At 45.3% G+C, this 18,200-nt stretch overlaps 2 protein-coding genes across 2 annotated transcripts in view; one reads left to right on the forward strand and one right to left on the reverse strand.

The window, feature by feature from the left end:
- Nucleotides 1-18,200, reverse strand: part of LOC126284935 (TWiK family of potassium channels protein 18-like) — a 1,181,210-nt gene that overhangs the window by 484,395 nt on the left and 678,615 nt on the right. The window lies entirely within an intron of this gene.
- Nucleotides 13,808-18,200, forward strand: part of LOC126285204 (alanine and glycine-rich protein-like) — a 176,989-nt gene continuing 172,596 nt past the window's right edge. Inside the window, exon 1 of the mRNA XM_049984509.1 lies at nucleotides 13,808-13,944. Within this exon, the coding sequence (XP_049840466.1) occupies nucleotides 13,808-13,944 (137 nt within the window). The remainder of the gene's footprint in view (nucleotides 13,945-18,200) is intronic.

The raw sequence follows: 18,200 nt of genomic DNA on the forward strand, positions 1-18,200 counted from the left end.
CGTTATCACGCTTACCAAATAACCCTGTGACGAAACGTGCTGCTCTTCTTTGTATACTCTCTATCTCCTCCATCAACCCGATCTGGTACGGATCCCACACTGTTGAGCAATACTCAAGTAAGGTCGAACGAGTGTTTTGTAAGCCAACTCCTTTGTTGATGGACCACATTTTCTAAGGGTTTTCCCAATGAATCTCAACCTGGCACACGCCTGACCAACAATTAATTTTATATGATCATTCCACTTCAAATCGTTCCGTGCTCATACTCCCAGATATTTTACAGAAGTAACTGCTACCAGTGTTTGTTCCGCCATCGTATTATCATACAAAAAGGGTCCTTCTTTCTATGTATTCGCAACACATTACATTTGTCTATGTTAAGGGTCACTTGCCAATCCCTGCACCAAGTGCCTATCCGCTGCAGATCTTCCTGCATTTCGCTGCAATTTTCTAATGCTGCAACATCTCTGTATACCACAGCAGCATACGCGAAAAGCCGCATGGAACTTTCGTCACTATCTACTAGGTCATTTATATATATTGTGAAAAACAATAGTCCCAAAACACTCCCCTGTGGCACGCCAGAAGTTACTTTAACGTCTGTACACGTCTCTCCATTGAAACAACATGCTGTGTTCTCAGAATGAGATTTTCACTCTGCCCGCGAAAGGCAAAGGTCCCGAGTTCGAGTCTCGGTCCGGCACACAGTTCTAATCTGCCAGGAAGTTTCATGCTGTGTTCTGTTTGATAAAAACTCTTCAATCCAGCCACACAGCTGGTCAGATATTCCGTAGGCTCTTACTTTGTTTATCAGGCGACAGTGTGGAACTGTATCGAACGCCTTCCGGAAGTCAAGGAAAATGGCATCTACCTGGGAGCCAGTATCTAATATTTTCTGGGTCTGATGAACAAATAAAGCGAGTCGGTCATGCTCTGCCGTAGTCCATTAACGCAAATATGACCACACTGACCTAACGTATACATTCGTCATAAGTCCCCCCTCCCCTCACCTCCCTATTGATTTCTGCTATTATTTCACGGAAGGTTGCTTGTCTATCAGCAATGCCAACTCTGTGCATATGCTGCTGTTATCAGTTGTTAAATGAAGGATGATGGCCACTGCGTTGTCCGTGGTGAGAGGTAATTTAGTATTCTTAGCACATTCTTGACACTGTGACTGTTGGAATATTGAATTCAGTAACGATTTCCGAAATGGAATGTCCCAAGCGTCTAGCTGCAAATACCATTCTGCTTTCAAAGTCTGTTAATTCCCGTCGTGTAGCTATAATCACGTCGGAAACTTTTTCCCGTGAGACGGTTCTGCCAATGCGCTGCCCTTTTTGTACCTTGTGTAGGCGATACTACCGCCATCCTTATACGTGCATATTGCTATCCATAACTTCTTTCACGTCTGTGTACAACCCCGCAATAGGTGTAGAGATGACGGCTAACGGGGAGTCGAGATCGCAGAGTGATTGTGACAGCAGCTTGCTCTGCTGCTCCAGCACGGCCCGTGCGCGGCGCCGCTGTCGCTATTTCCGGTCGCAGCACGTGGCGCGCGCCGCCGCGCTGACGTAGATTAATGGCGGCGCGTCGCCGGCCTTGTCTCTGGCGGCAATTACGGCCAGCCAGCAGGCTGCTCGCTTTCATATCACCACATGCTGGCCGCGCGTCACCAGCCCTTGTATCGCATCAAACACACGCGGCCCGGCCTACGTCACCTCACGAAAGGGACGCGACACCGGCCCCCATGCAAGAAAATTGTTTCTACAGCAGAGCCCTCGTCTACAAGCTGGGTGATTGAGTTGCCTCTACCGATGTCATCTCGGGCAACCCGCAGTGTTATATTTTCCATTCAAAAACCACGCGATAAATTTTCACATTGTCTCGTTCGCTACCCAGAAACGATTAGTTCTACAGAACAGGAACTTTTTGTAGGAAATTTGACGTAGATAAGTTTTGTTCTGGGATAAGTTTTCGCTGGAGGCTGGAGTTTTCGAATTACTCAATTGAAACGTACATACGTGATCTTCCATTCCCACATCCAGGCCGCCCTCACCCCACCCCTCCCCCCAGTCAGGTTCTCTATCATGTTTCTCATGTGACTCCCTTACACCACTTTTGTGACGCCTCCCTATCTCAAGGTCATCGACGGTACTTTTGGGGCAGCCACAATGTGGTGTGCGTACTTTAAGACCTTCGGAACACACACCATCAGATTATTTGACTTGTCACTCTAGTGAAGTAGGAGAGTGTCAGCAATATGTCTCGTGGTCTTATCGTGGCGTGTTTATCTTCTGCCATTAGCTCAGACGATAGAAATGCCACTTGCACACTTAGAGTAGCAAATTGACGGTGACCAACTTTAAACAGAACTTGATTAATGTTCACACACATTTATTAAAATAATAACAAGCATAGACATTACGTAACTTGATTCTGGATGCTATTTACAACTGACAATCTGAAGTTCCTCTAGTCTTGGTACGTTAGTCTTATTCTCACAAATCTCTGATACTTGACAAAGTGTCTATACATTTCTCTTCATGGCTATGTACAGGAATATGAAAATCTTATTAGGCGCAGACTGAAACTTGACTATAGACTAATGCAGACTGACTAATCAGAGGTCTGTACACTCGTTATAATACCTCGTGCATTCAGGTATCACTGCACGAGGGTGACCCGTGAGGAGAAAAGGTTCTACGTTAGCACCAATCTCATTGGCTTCGTTCCATATTAATACGTGGATCAGCGGAAGCAGAATTTGGTCCATCTCTATGACAGCGCCATCTTGGAGTGCGGAGGTGGAGGAGCGCTGCGCCTGCGCTGTTGTGCTTAGCGGTGCGCGCTCTAGTGCGAAAGTTGTGTACGCGCTGACTACGTGGAACTATGTACACAACACACCACAAATTGTATAAAGCGTGGGTAATGACCAGGATGTAGCTATGTCTGTTGGCCGAAAAATAATGACACGAATTGCGTCAACTAGAATGAAGAGAGAGCTTATCTTTATTTCTGACGAAACGTGCAACAGCAATACAAGTCCAAGTAACATCCAAGAGTAATCCGTGTACTGAGCCTAGTCGAATACAATAGCAAATATGACACTGCAATGGCTCCGCTATAATCCACGAAAGGCTAGCAACAGACAATCGGCAATAGACTGTCCATCTCGGTTCCTTTTTTTTTTTTTTTTTTTTTTTGCATATTGTGATTTCATTCCCCTGCCCATTTGGGGAGAGCTGTCAGCGGCACAATCCGCCGCTCTTCAGCGGAGTGACACAACAACTAAAACAAGAATAAAATGATTCATACATAAGGAGATAAAAAAGGGGAACATTGAAACGTCCCCTTAGAAAAATTATATTTAAGACTGTGCTTAAACTGACACACAATATTTTTAGCTCAATGCAATCTTAATTTCAAAAATTGCTACAAGAAAATGGCCCTGACTAACATTACCCTATAAGTTTCACAAATCGCTTACCTCACAAAAATCTTGGTTACTCGAACTACTGTAATACAGCGAGCGCCACTACTGTCAGCTAAACAAAAGATTCAAACTACGGAAGGCACTAACTACTGATAGGAGTAGTTAGCAACTGAAAGATTTTAATAGAGAACAAACAATGTATTTACCTTAACAGTCATAATATATATAGCAGTTCATGACATCCATTCTTATAAATTTCAAAACTCTGCCATCTCTCACCCCACATCCACCACTGCTGGCAGCTCACCTCCAACTGCGCAACGCTACGCGCTGTTAACATCCAGCTGCCCAACACTACAATGGCGAGTATTACAACAATTCCAACCAGCCACTGACTGCACACATCACAGCCAGTGGTTTTTCATACAGAGCGCTATCTGGCGTTACCAATAAAAAAAAACCTAAACAGCCTACTTACAACATAAAACAGAGTAAGGGGAGAAAATGGAGGTAAAATATACACTGACATGGAGACGATCATGGGAGACAGTTAAAAAGTCACCAGAAAGTTAAAAACACAGCTGGCGATTCTTAAAACACATAGAAGACACTGAATGCGCAGGCACAGGTTAAAAGTCGGACACAGTAGTAAAAACACTCCGGAACAACACACTTAAAACCTACTTGGAGCACACACGACGAAGAATAAAACTGCCAGGTGGGACCTGCCGAGGGAAAAGGTCAGAGAGTATGGAAGAGGAGGGGAGAGCATGGGGCAGCTGGGGAAGCGGCGGGATGAAGAGAGGAGGGGCATCAGTGGGTTCAGGAAGAGGCAGAATACATGTGGGGTGGGAGAGGAAGAGAGAAGATAGGGCAGGAGGGGGCGCAGAGACACTGGAAGGAGGCACAAGAGATGGAGGTGGAGTATGAGGGGGAAGCCGCTCAGGAGGAGGGAGGGGGAGGAAAGGGAGCCCTGAGGAGGAGGCAGGAAGAAGGGGTTAGAGTTGGTAGGAAGGGTAGATGTCAGGGCGTAGCTCATTATCCGGGAGGGGTAGACGGTGGAAGTTGTGTTAGGAAAGGAGATGGAGGGTGTGAGAATCCCCGTCTCGGGGCCAGCGCTCCTCCTTATATGCAAAAGGCAGAGGGCGCTGCGGCCCCGAGCTGAGCCATGGCGCGACCTCTTGCGTCGGCGGTAACGTCCTGAGACGCCGACGGCCGCGACAGGAACTGTGGCCAGCGATGTCAAGGTCAGGGTGAGCGTGCGCGAGTTGGTTGGTTAGTTGGGTCCGTGGATACAACATACAGGTACCACTGCACAAAAATTGCGACTGCGCGAATTATTTCCCTCATTCGACCACTTTTTTTCGTCATTGACTGGGCTTATTACGCCACCGGCTTAGTCAAGCATTTTCAAAAAATGTAAAACTTTCATTTCTGTAAATTTTACCTAGCAGTTTTGTGAATTTTAACAGCGTAAAATAAGCCACAACATCGTTATACTTATCAGGCCATCTGGCTAAGAAACTACTGTGCCTCAAAAGGTTAAGTTTCGATCGAATTGTCAACGTGTTGGCCGGCCGGAGTGGCCGTGCGGTTGCAGGCGCTACAGTGTGGAGCCAAGCGACTGCTCCGGTCGCAGGTTCGAATCCTGCCTCGGGCATAGATGTGTGTGATGTCCTTAGGTTAGTTAGGTTTAATTAGTTCTAATTTCTAGGTGACTGATAACCTCAGAAGCTAAGTCGCATAGTGCTCAGAGCCATTTGAACCATTTTCAACGTATTGGGCGAGACATATGTCATCATCGAAACAAGACCCGGCAAACGTGTCCGATATTCCGCGTGCTGGCCGGCTGCACACTGCTGTAACTCCTGCAATGTCGCAACTAGAGGACACACCCATCGGAGATGATCGACCTGTCACAGTCAGACACCTGGCTCCACAACAGGACGTCTCTGCTGGTACTGCTGGCACTCGTCCACCAATTGAAGAATGTGTCGTGTGTGCTCCTTGCCGCTCAACAGAAGACATTCACAGCAATTAAGAACCATGTGTGCGGAGTCGCTTGCATGCCACAAGGCTGATCGTGAGAACATTTAGTCTAATATGGTTCCACATGATCGAACTTGGGTTCATGACTTCGAACTGGAAACGAAATGACAGTCTAGAGTGGCGTCAAACCACATTTCCTCCGAAGATCAAAGTTCCACCCTCAACCGGTAAAGCCATGGCGATGATCTTCTGGGACTCTGAAGAAGTTATTCTGTTTAATGACCTCTCGTGCAACGATCTACCCTGAATTGTATTAAGCTACCCTCAGACTTTAGTGTCTTCGTTGTCCTAAGCGTGCAAACGAATTTCTCCTTCTCCATGACAAGTCTTCTCACCCGAGAGGAGTTTCCAAGACTTCATTCGAATGTTCTTTCTCATCCACTCTACAGCCCGGATCTCGTACCATCCAACTTCCATCTACTGCCCCAATGAAGGATGCTCATCGTGGAGGGCAGTACGTGGCAACGGTCTCAAGTTCGAATCCTGTCCTTAGGTTAGTTAGGTTAAAGTAGTTCTATATTCTAGGGGACTGATGACCTCAGAAGTGAGGTCCCATAGTGCTCAGAGCCATTTGAACCATATTTTTGGCAGTACGTGGATGACGGGTAAATTATTGGTGAAGCGAGACGTTTAGTCCGAAGTCGATCAGTAGAGAGGTATCATGCGGACACAGAAGCACCTTGAAGCGAAGGGACTGGGGAATAATAAGGTGTAAAGGAATTCTTAATGTAACCATCCTGCTTTCAGAACGAAATATGTTGCATTACTTACCGACAGCCCCTCGTAGATTTTCCTTACTTCTCAGTATTCTTAGCTGCTGCAGTCTCCTTATATTTCCTTTCTCCAGAACTTGCTGTATCAGGAAACATCTATTTTACACACCTATTGGAATCTGGTTCCGCAGAACAAAGACGATCAGGTTGTGGAAAGGAGCCAAGGTCAATTACTGTTAGTTATAAGAGAACACACAACTTTATTCCTCAAACCGATGCAGCGTTTTCTCTTTAAAACAACAATGAACAATTCACGGCTGAGGGCCCAAGTAACTTCTCCAGAGTAAGTTTAAATGATTCCTTTTAAAACACCGGGATTCAGAGTAACGACTGAAGGCCATACATAAGTAAAACTGCAATATCCTCTAGGCTAAGGCCGAAATAATATTTCAGATCAGCTAAGGAAATTATTTAAAAAGAAAAAGGAAGAATCAATGCGACACACAGTTTCCACGAGCGGTCGGCGACTAAATACACGTCGTCCGATGAGACGACTGACCGAACGACCAACGTGGTCGCTCCCACTGAAGTTACGTGTGTGTGCAACGGTCGGGCGAGTCTTGGCTGTCCAAAGCTGACTGCAGTTCCAACACGACTCAACTCGGTGTCCGTTCGGAATTCGGAGACACGGCGACCCTGACACACTGGCTCAGACCCAACCCTGCAGAGGGAACTCTTGCCCGTTGGGCACCCGACATCTCCGTCCAAGGAAGGATCCGACCCACGTCCGGCAAGATGACAAGGTGACGAGGCCCAGAAACGGTCAAAAGACCAAATACACGTCGCCCGATGAGACGACCAACCGAACGACCAACCAACGGTCGTCCCGCTCCAATCTCCTTCCATCAGACAGTTCATGTGCGTCGAAAGCGGTGGGCGAGCACTGGCTGTCCGCACCTCACTTGCGCTCCGTCCCGACTGCTGCCTCGTCCCCGACTTCACTGCTGCTGCTTCCCGACTAACCCCCCAACTGAACTCCAGACACACGACGACCCGGAAATACTAGCGGTCGCTCCAGAGATCGTACGATGGTGCACTTATCGATAAGCGCTGATGCTTCCACTCATAGGCAAGCAAACCAGCAACCTAGTGACACCAGTAAATCGAATTAAAAGAAAAAACGAGGAGACAGAACCGTTAAAACAAGATGACGAGCAATAAATGGCATGAGCGCGAGCCGCGCACCGCTCACCTTTAAATTATTTTGTATCTGATACTGTCATTATTGTTATTATTATTTTTATTATTATTATTATTATTCCTATTATGGCCGCTAGTGACAATAGCTGCAGTAGTACAGATACTGTCAGTATTAGCTATATTACGTCACAGGCAGCATTATTCACTCACACTGCCGCTATAGACAGTCAAATCATTTTAACATTATTGGTTGTCATTTCTTAGATAACTGTGAGACAAGAAAGGTACAGTATGTGTGAAACACTAGTACGATATGAGACAGGCCCTGATGGCCATAATCGGCGCAAATTACGTAAATCAGTTAAGTAGCTGAATAAAATAAATTTCACCAGTGGTAGAGTTATCTCTAGCAAGCATAAAACATTTTGTGTTCCGATTTATTTTGTTCTCGTATAAGACACTTTAGCCCAAATCTTGCCGACCTCCAATGGATTTAATGCCCCTCGATGAAGTTGACCTGCTGTGCAGGAGGCTGACCACAGTCGTCATTTAAGCATATGATGAACAATCTGGCCTTCGCCACATTCGCATTGAATATCATCTTGATCAGTGTAGCCCCAACATGCCAAATTATCCTTTTATCTGCCAACACCAATCCTAATTATGTGCAGGGACTTCCAAGTCGTCCTTTTATCACGATAGTCAGGAGGTGGGGTTTCTGAAACCCTATTCCAGCCAGGGGTAATGTAGGTCGTAGCACCTGATAGTTGTAACCTAGTTTTCTTTCAGTTCTGGTTCCACGTGCCATCGATGTTTTAGGGACTCCTTGACTAACAGGGGATGCGTACTCTCCTGCTCTTCTTTCTTCCTTTTCTTATTCGCAGCTATTTCTCCTCGAATATGAAGTGGAGCTATTCGTGTGAGGTGCATAAATCATACGATTAGAGTGGACTTCTGCAGGTGTCATTGATAGCTGCTTCCTTCTATTTCGCATAGGTTGAATTATATGAACAGGACACGCATAATCTGTCGCAGAAGAGCATGGTGCCATTGCCGAACTTCGTAGAGTTTCAGGTTGTCTACCTCACTGTGATCCTGCTAGTTTCCGTAGGAGATTGCTCCTGGTGGAAACTATTGACTTGCAGTCAATGCAGTGGTTCTAGAAAGTAAGAGATCTATCACATGCCACTCTTAGATATTTTGGGATCCCTCAGAGTTCCAGTTCAACACCTGACCATACCGTCTTCAAATGGCGGCTAGCTTTTATGTTTCTCAAACGAAAAGCACAAATTTATGTCTTTGGGGGATTTGGTTTGATCTGGTTTATGTTGTAGTCACTGATGACAGTGCCACTAGCGCAAAATTTTAAACATGGATTTCCGAAACTCCTTCACCAAAGAAGACGAAGTAAATATTCTTCAATTCCAATCAAGAATAACTGCCAAGATGAGAAACATAGAAGTAGATATCCTCGGTGTAACAAAGCAGCTTAAATCGCTTAATAAAGACAAGGCCCCCGGTCCAGATTGTATACAAGTCAGGTTCCTCTCAGAGTATGCTGATAAAATAGCTCCATATTTAGCAATTATATACAACCACTCGCACACAGAAAGATCCGTACCTAAAGACTGGAAAATTGCTCAAGTCACACTAATACTCGAAAAGGAAAGTAAGATTAATTCGCCGAATTACAGGCCTATATCACCAACGTTGATTTGCAGTAGGGTTTTAGAACATATACTGTATTCGAACATTATGAAGTACCTCGAAGAAAACGATTTATTGACATATAGTCAGCACGGATTCAGAAAATATCGTTCTTGTGAAACACAACTAGCTCTTTATAATAAGCACTATCTACAGGGGATATCAAATTGATTCCATATTTTTAGATTTCCAGAAGGCTTTTGACACCGTCCCTCACAAGCGTCTTCTAACCAAACTCCGTGCCTACGGAGTATCGCCTCAGCTGTGCGACTGGATTCGTGATTTCCTGTCAGAAAGGTCACAGTTAGTAGTAATAGACGGAAAGTCTTCGAGTAAAACAGAATTAATATCCGGCGTTCCCCAAGGAAGTGTTATAGTCCCTTTATTGTTCCTGATCTATATATACGACATAGGAGACAAAATCAGTAGCCATCTCAGATTTTTACAAATGATGCTGTCATTTAACGTTTTGTAAAGTATTCAGATGATCAAAACGAGGTGCAAAATGATTTAGATAACATATCTGAATGGTGCGAAAAGTGGCAATTGACTCTGAATAAAGAAAAGCGCGAAGGTATTCATATGAGTACTAAAAGAAATCAACTAAATTTCGATTACACCTTAAGTCACACAAATCTGAGAGCTGTAAATACAACTAAATACTTGGGGATTACATTTACAAATAACGTAAATTGGAACGATCACATAGATAATATTGTGGGTAGAGCAAACCAAAGACTGCGATTCATTGGTGAGAACACTTACAATACTCTTGTCCTCCCTATTCTGGAGTACTGCTGTGCGGTGTGGGATCCGCATCAGGTGGGACTGATGGATTACATCGAAAAATTACAAAGAAGGGCAGCTCGTTTTGTATTATCGCGAAATAGGGGAGATAGTGTCTTAGACATGATACGTGAGTTGGATGGTTCAAATGGCTCTAAGCACTATGGGACTTTACATTTGAGGTAATCAGTCCCCTAGACTTAGAACTACTTAAACCTAACTAACCTAAGAACATCACACACAACCATGCCCGAGGCAGGATTCGAACGTGCGACCGTAGTAGCCGTGTGGTTCCGGACTGAAGTGCCTAGAACCGCTTGACCACCGATACGTGAGTTGGAGTGGCAATCATTAAAACAAATCGTTTTTTTGCTGTGACGGGATCTTCTCATGAAATTTCAATCACCAGTTTTCTCCTCCGATTGCGAAAACATTCTGTTGGCAACCACCTACATAGGGAGAAATGATCATCACGATAAAATAAGAGAAATCAGGGATCGCACGAAAAAAATTAAGTTCTCGTTTTTCTCGCGTGCTGTTCGAGAGTGGAAAGGTAGAGAAACAGCATGAAGGTGATTCATTGAACCCTCTGCTAGGCACTTTATTGTGAATAGCAGAGTAATCACGTAGATGTACATGTAGAGTCTTGGACAAAACGAGCGAGACCCCTCGCCTTTTTGTTATGCTGATCGTCACAGCTTTAAAGTCTACTACACAGAATAACATGCAAGGCGACTAAGTGCTACCAACATACTATGCACAGGTATGAAATTGAAAAACTATCCGAACTTTGTCAGACTGTTTTTAATCATGTGTAAGACTACATTAATGCTGATTAGTTCAAATGGTTCAGATGGCTCTGAGCACTAAGGAACTTATCATATGAGGTCATGTCCACTAGAACTTCGAACTACTTAAACCTAACTAACCTAAGGACATCACACACATCCATGCCCGAGGCAGGATTCGAACCTGCGACCGTAGCAGTATCGCGGTTCCAGACTGAAGCCACAGCGGCCGGCAACGCTGATTAGTGTGTTAAGCAAAACACGTAAATAAGATATAATTGAGAGAAGAAACGATAATTAGTATGAACTGTATTAATAAAAATTAATTTCAGCTTATCGAGATAACCTAGCTGTTTTAGTAAGATAAAGTACCGCAGATCGTCACGAATTAGCAAACCGCGGAACGATCTGTGTCAACGATCAGACCTGTCATACTGGACTACTGTAGCTGACCTACCATAAAAGTGTGCATATTTAGCAATGTGTGAAGATTTATAACGAAATTCAGTTAAAAATATTTCAGTGTCACACTTAAGTCACTTCAGCTATTGACAGAAGCGGAAAAAGTAGGCAGTAACAAGTAAGAAATTCTACAAGTGTTTCAAATCGACATCCACGGAGCGCCGGCACAGAATAAAGGTAGCAATAAAACGTATTGGGGACGCGAGAATTTCTTAAGATTGCTTTACTGATAGTCTATCTGCTTCCATCGAGATTAGAACAGAAAACAGACCAGACCTCCCTTGCAGTAGCAAACACCTTTCACTACACTAGCAGACAACCCAGGCAAACAGCCCTCTATTTTTACCCCAGCCAGCAATTTCGCAATGAAAATGGCTAAATCATTTGCAGTTTCTGCTGCATAGAGCTTCCTGGACTCAAAAACATGAATTTTCTACCTTTATGTCACCGCTCATGTGACAATGAATGGGACTGTTATTCGAAATAACAAAATACTGTTATTAGAGAGTAAATTTAGTAGGATAATTCTGCACCACCCAAGAAATAAATGGTGACGTAGCTGCCAAACCTATTCTACAATGTTTCGGATTCTCCATTAGACTCGCCACAGCGAAGAAACGTTCGTTACCCGAAGTGTTTCTTAAGCTAACTAGCAATTGGAATGCTAGCACTTCTAAAACGCATTGGCATTTATACTGGCATCTGAATGATCACGTGTATAGGCAAATGAACTATATTTGCATTCCTGTCAACGGGTTTTGGTTCGAAAGCGTAGCTACGATTAATATGCTGATGTATCGACTGCAAGTAGATCATTTCGAATAAAGAGTGGAGAGAATTATTTAGGCGTCCGTCATCTTTAGTAACTGTCTTAGCTATTTCGTTCTTAGGATTTCGTGGCCTAATTCGGTAAAAATCGAACTATACTAGTTTCACTTTCTTGACCGTCTATCTGTCTACCCAACTTTTGAAACCCGTTTACGTCGAGTAGACAAAATAAGCGGAGATGTATCGCAGTTCCTGCGGTATACGGTCCCTCGGTGGTGTAAATATGTGAGCTTCTATGTTAGGATCCAGTATGACTGGTCTGAACAATGACACAGACCGTTTCGCTGCCGAATGCACATAATATTTTGTTAATTCGTAATGATCTGGGGTACTTTGTCGTACCTAAACCGTTATTCTAAATGGTCAGAAGTCTTCCGAAGTAGGAGTGATTTCGGGTGAGCCGCAGGGGAGTGTCATAGGACCGTTGCTATTCACAACATACATAAATGACCTTGTGGATGACATCGAAAGTTCACTGAGGCTTTTTGCAGATGATGCTGTGGTGTATCGAGAGGTTGTAACAATGAAAAATTGTACTGAAATGCTGGAGGATCTGCAGCGAATTGACACATGGTGCAGAGAATGGCAATTGAATCTCAATGTAGACAAGTGTAATGTGCTGCGAATACAAAGAAAAATAGATCCCTTATCATTTAGCTACAAAATAGCAGGTCAGCAACTGGAAGCAGTTAATTCCATAAATTATCTGGGAGTACGCATTAGAAGTGATTTAAAATGGAATGATCATATATAGTTGATCGTCGGTAAAGCAGTTGCCAGACTGAGATTCATTGGAAGAATCCTAAGGAAATGCAATCCGGAAACAAAGGAAGTAGGTTACAGTACGCTTGTTCACCCACTGCTTGAATACTGCTCAGCAGTGTGGGATCCGTACCAGATAGGGTTGATAGAAGAGATAGAGAAGATCCAACGGGGAGCAGCGCACTTCGTTACAGGATCATTTAGTAATCGCAAAAAGTTACGGAGACGATAGATAAACTTCAGTGGAAGACTCGGCAGGAGAGACGCTCAATAGGTACGGGCTTTTGTTGAAGTTTCGAGAACATACCTTCACCGAAGAGTGAAGCAGTATATTGTTCCCTCCTACGTATATCTCGTGAAGAGACCATGAGGATAAAATCAGAGATGGTAGAGCCCACACAGAAGCATACCGCCAATCCTTCTTTCCACGAACAATACGAGACTGGAATAGAAGGGAGAACCGATAGAGGTACTAAGGGTACCCTCCGCCACACACCGTCAGGTGGCTTGAGGAGTATGGACGTAGATGTAGATTTTATCTCCATAAACTGACACTCATTTTTATTAATACAATTCATACTAATTAGCGTTTCTTCTTATCTTATATTTACGTGTTGTGTTTAAGAAACTAATCAGCATTAGTATAGTATTACAGACGATTGAAAACTGTCTCACAAAGTTCGGATAGTTTTTCAATTTCACGCCTGTGCATAGTACTTTTGGTAGAACTTAGTCGCGCTGCCTGTTATGCTGTGACGCACACTGTAAAGCTGTGCGGATCAGCATAACGAAAAGGCGAGGGGTCTCGCTCGTTTTTTCCACGACTGTACATGTAGTATCTGGAAAGTTGTTTAAGGGCATTCGTGAGGGTGTTCCGATGGTAGATGGTACACGAAATATGCGGCGTCTTGCAGACGCTCTGAAGAAAAGCGGATCCGGAAGTAGCGAAAGACGACGACGTGGGCAGCACTGGCGAAGCGTAACGCTCAAGACGGCAGAGCAGACCTCACAACGCGCCGCAAAATTTGTTTCGGTACGCGTTATTTGATTTCGTTTGCGGCGGGCTGGCGGGCCTATGGCGGCGGCCGATTGTGCGTCGCTGCTCTCAGGGCCCCCTAACTCAATAACGGCGGGAGGAGCAGTCGCGGGCGGCGGCGGCGGCGGCGGCGGCGGGTCTCTCCAGAGCAGCCGGAGCGGCGGCTGCCTTTGGAGGTAGTATTATGAGACGGCAAGCAGCAAAAGGCCACCGAGCTTCAGCCACAAGCGGCGGCACTTTCCAAACCGGAGGCGTCTTCTGCGACTATTCGAAGGCCGGAGAGCTTCGAGACGTCTATACAGCAACAGCGTCGTCGACGGCGTTACTTCTGGAAGCGCTCGTCCGATCCGTCAAGCGACGTTCTTAATTGAATCTTGTCTCGCAGCTTCTGCGTCCTCACCTGTAGACGACATCTGTTCCGTAAGAGTTGTGTAATCGTCTCGGTGTGGAAAAGGCGGCGAGAGACGCTTCGGCATCTCGAATCATCTTCGAATGGGAAACATCAACGAAACTATAGTCGACGCAAATGCGTCGTCTAACGTTTAATGCTCGTAAAGATTATCATAAATCTAGGGACGAAACTGCTTTAGGGCCATTTTAAAGGTGCAAAATTTTAACTACACTACTAGCCATTAAAATTGCTACACCAAACAGAAATGCAGATGATAAACGGGTATTCATTGGACAAATATACTATACTAGAACTGTCATGTGATTACATTTTCACGCAGTTTGGGTGCATAGATCCTGAGAAATCAGTACCGAGATCAACCACCTCTGGCCGTAATAACGGCCTTGATACGCCTGGGCATTGGCGTGTACAGGTACAGCTGCCCATGCAACTTCAACAAGATACCATAGTTCATCAAGAGTAGTGACTGGTGTATAGTGACGACCCAGCTGCTCGGCCACCATCGACCAGACGTTTTCAATTGGTGAGGGATCTGGAGAATGTGCTGGGCAGGGCAGCAGTCGAACATTTTCTGTATATGTGTACTGTAGGACCTGCAACATGCGATCCTGCATTATCCTACTGAAATGTAGCGTTTCGCTGGGATCGAATGAAGGGTAGAGCCACGGTTCGTAACACATCTGAAATTTAACGTCCACTGTTCAAAGGCCGACAATGCGAAAAAGAGGTGACCGAGACGTGTAACCAATGGCACCACATACCGTCACGCCGGTTGATAACGCCAGCTGATATGCCAGTATGGCGATGACGAATGCACACTTCCAATGAGCGTTCACCGCGATGTCGCCAAACACGGATGCGACCATCATGATGCTGTAAACGGAACCTGGATTCACCCGAAAAAATTACGTTTTTGCCATTCGTGCATCCACGTTCGTCGTTAAGTACACTAACGCAGGCGCTCCTGTTTGTGATGCAGCGTCAACGGTAACCGCAACCATGGTCTCCGTGCTGATAGTCCATGCTGCTGCAAACATTGTCGAATTGTTTGTGCAGATGGTTGTTGTCTTGCAACCGTCCCTATCTGTTGAATCAGGGATCGAGACGTAGGTCCACAATCCGTTACAGCTATGCGGATAAGATTCCTGTCATCTCGACCGCTAGTGATACGAGAGCGTTGGAATCCAGCACGGCGTTCCGCGTTTCCCTCCTGAACCCACCGATTACATATTCTGCTAACAGTCATTATTCCTCGACCAACGCGGGCAGCAATGTCGCGATACCATAAACCGCAATGGCGATAGGCTACAATCCGACCTTTATCAAAGTCGGAAACGCGATGGTACGCATTTCTCCTCCTTACACGAGGCATCACAAAAACGTTTCACCAGCTATTTGTGTATGAGAAATCGGTTGGAAACTTTCCTCATGTCATCACGTCGTAGGTGTCGCCACCGGCGACGACCTTGTGTGAATGCTCTGAAAAGCCAATAATTTGCATAGCACAGCATCTTCTGCCTGTCGGTTAAATTTCACGTCTACAGCACTTCATCTTAGTGGTGTAGAAATTTTAATGGTCATTAGTGTATATTGCATGTAAGGACAAGTGACGTAAGATACGAGAGATTAGGACTCATATAGGCCATAGTTTTTCTCTCGCTCTATTTGCGAGTGGAACGGGAAAAGAAATCACAAGTAGTGGTACAAGGTAGTTGCCACGCACCGTACGGTGGCTTGCGCAGTATCTATGTAGAAGTAGATGTAGAATAGTGTAAATCGAAATTGGTAGTGAAAGGAGCGATTCTTGTAGCAACTAACAGTGATAATAACTGGATATTCGGTAATGTAATTGCTCCGAATGCGTGTTCCACACGGGTTTTGTAGTAGGAAAGTGTATCTCCCTTCTTCTGCTTTTACCCGAAGTAGGAATGATGCAGGAGCGAACATCAGAATATTAACCGCCGCCGGCGCAGACATTGTGTGTTTCCGACAATACGCCGCCCGGCGCCCGTTATTCGCACTTTCAAAGTGCACGGGGCTACTCGCGTCGCAGCTGCGGCGGTACGTGCGCCAATAACGTGAAAGCGGCAGACGACACGGCGGGGGGCGGCCCACCACATCGTGCTCGAGAAGAAAATGCGACAGAGCGCGGAAGGAAGTGTGCGCGCGTGTGTGGGGGAGGAGACGGATCGTGGCACATGAATAATTCGCGTGCGGCGCGCATACGAGCCGGCCCATTTGGCGGTGAGCGCGGCGTTTGCCTCGGGTCTCACAGACGTCCCCAGACCGGAATTACGACCCCGACCGCGCCGAGCTTCATTAACAAAACACTCGTGACCGCGGCGGCGTACAGCAGGGACGGCGGTGCCCAATAACTGGCAGCCAGTGCGGCAGCGGGGACCCTGGAAGGCGACCTCACGAGACCCACGCTGAGGCCGAATAAGTTGTTGAGGATACGAGTTCGGGAAGAGTGGACGCAAACTTGCAAAATTAGATGGCTGTGCTTCAAAGGCATGTGGCAAGAAAGAAGAAAACTTCACACACACACACACACACACAAGCACGCACTGACAGAAATATATCATGTCACCATAAACGTCATAAATAAAGCCTTCAGTTGGCTAACGACAACAACAAACATAATAATAGGGTGGGGGAGGGAGGGAGAGACAGACAGAGAGAGAGAGAGAGAGAGAGAGAGAGAGAGAGAGAGAGAGAGAGAGAGAGAGAGAGAGCGTGCTGTAGTGGCAAGGATTCTTAATTGTTGAGGCAAAAGCCTATCTTTACCAGAAGCCTATCTTACCAGAATATTGGGTGCAAAAGTGCCAACAACTACACTATTTTTGGTTTCGTAGCACAGTATTCAGCATCATAATATGCAACTTAAAAGCCAAGCAGCTGAAACCAAGTTGGGGGGGGGGGGGGGCTTAATACCGACCTTTTGATACTATTGGAATCGAGTAAGTTGTAAGTTTACGTTTTAAAATTTTGAGATAAGTATCTATTTTTTAATGAATTGTTCTACCAGATTTCATATATGTTTTAAAATTTTTAGTTTAATGTAACCCAAGAATTGTAGTGTCAGTAGCAGTAGTAATTTTCCGCGATGTATGTTATTCAATATTTCCAGGTTCAGCGTCAAATGGTTCAAATGGCTCTGAGCACTATGGGACTTAACATCTTAGGTCATCAGTCCCCTAGGACATAGAACTACTTAAACCTAACTAATCTAAGGACATCACACAACACCCAGTCTTCACGAGGCAGAGAAAATCCCTGACCCCGCCGGGAATCGAACCCGTGAACCCGGGCGTGGGAAGCGAGAACTTCAGCGTCATATTTACACATTATTTCTGAAAAAATTATCAAGAGTGTAAAAGTCAATAACAAACAACGAAATGTGCCTTTTTTGAGGTCATATAAAGTAACACACCCGCCCCCCCCCCTCCCCGGGGTTAGTATACATTATTGAAACAGCGCTGATAGTGCTAAGAGTGGTGCTACAAGATATTATCAGGTTCTGGGCACTACTCATAAACCAGCTCTTTTTACAAAGCATCTTATTAATATAATTCAGCAACAATTAAGGAAATTTTTTTTAAATTTATTTGAGGGTGGACATAAAGTACACAGCCCCACCATTACCCTTCGTAGCGCGCATTGCCGCACGCGGTAGCCACGCGGTCTCGGGTGCCATGCCACTGTTCGCGCGGCTTCCCGCATTGAATGTTCGAGTCCTCCCTCGGGCATGTGTGTGTGTGTGTGTGTGTGTGTGTGTGTGTGTGTGTGTGTGTGTGTGTGTGTGTGTGTGTGTTGTCTTTTGCGTAAGTTAGTTTAACTTAGATGGTTCAAATGGCTCTAAGCACTATGGGACTTAACTGCTGAGGTCATCAGTCCCCTAGACCTAGAACTACTTAAACCTAATTAACCTAAGGACATCACACACACCCATGCCCGAGGCAGGATTCGAACGCGCGACCGTAGTAGCCCCGTGGTTCCGGACTGAAGCGCCTAGAACTG

Source organism: Schistocerca gregaria, chromosome 8, assembly GCF_023897955.1.
Source record: "Schistocerca gregaria isolate iqSchGreg1 chromosome 8, iqSchGreg1.2, whole genome shotgun sequence".
In the NCBI taxonomy this organism is placed as follows: domain Eukaryota; kingdom Metazoa; phylum Arthropoda; class Insecta; order Orthoptera; family Acrididae; genus Schistocerca; species Schistocerca gregaria.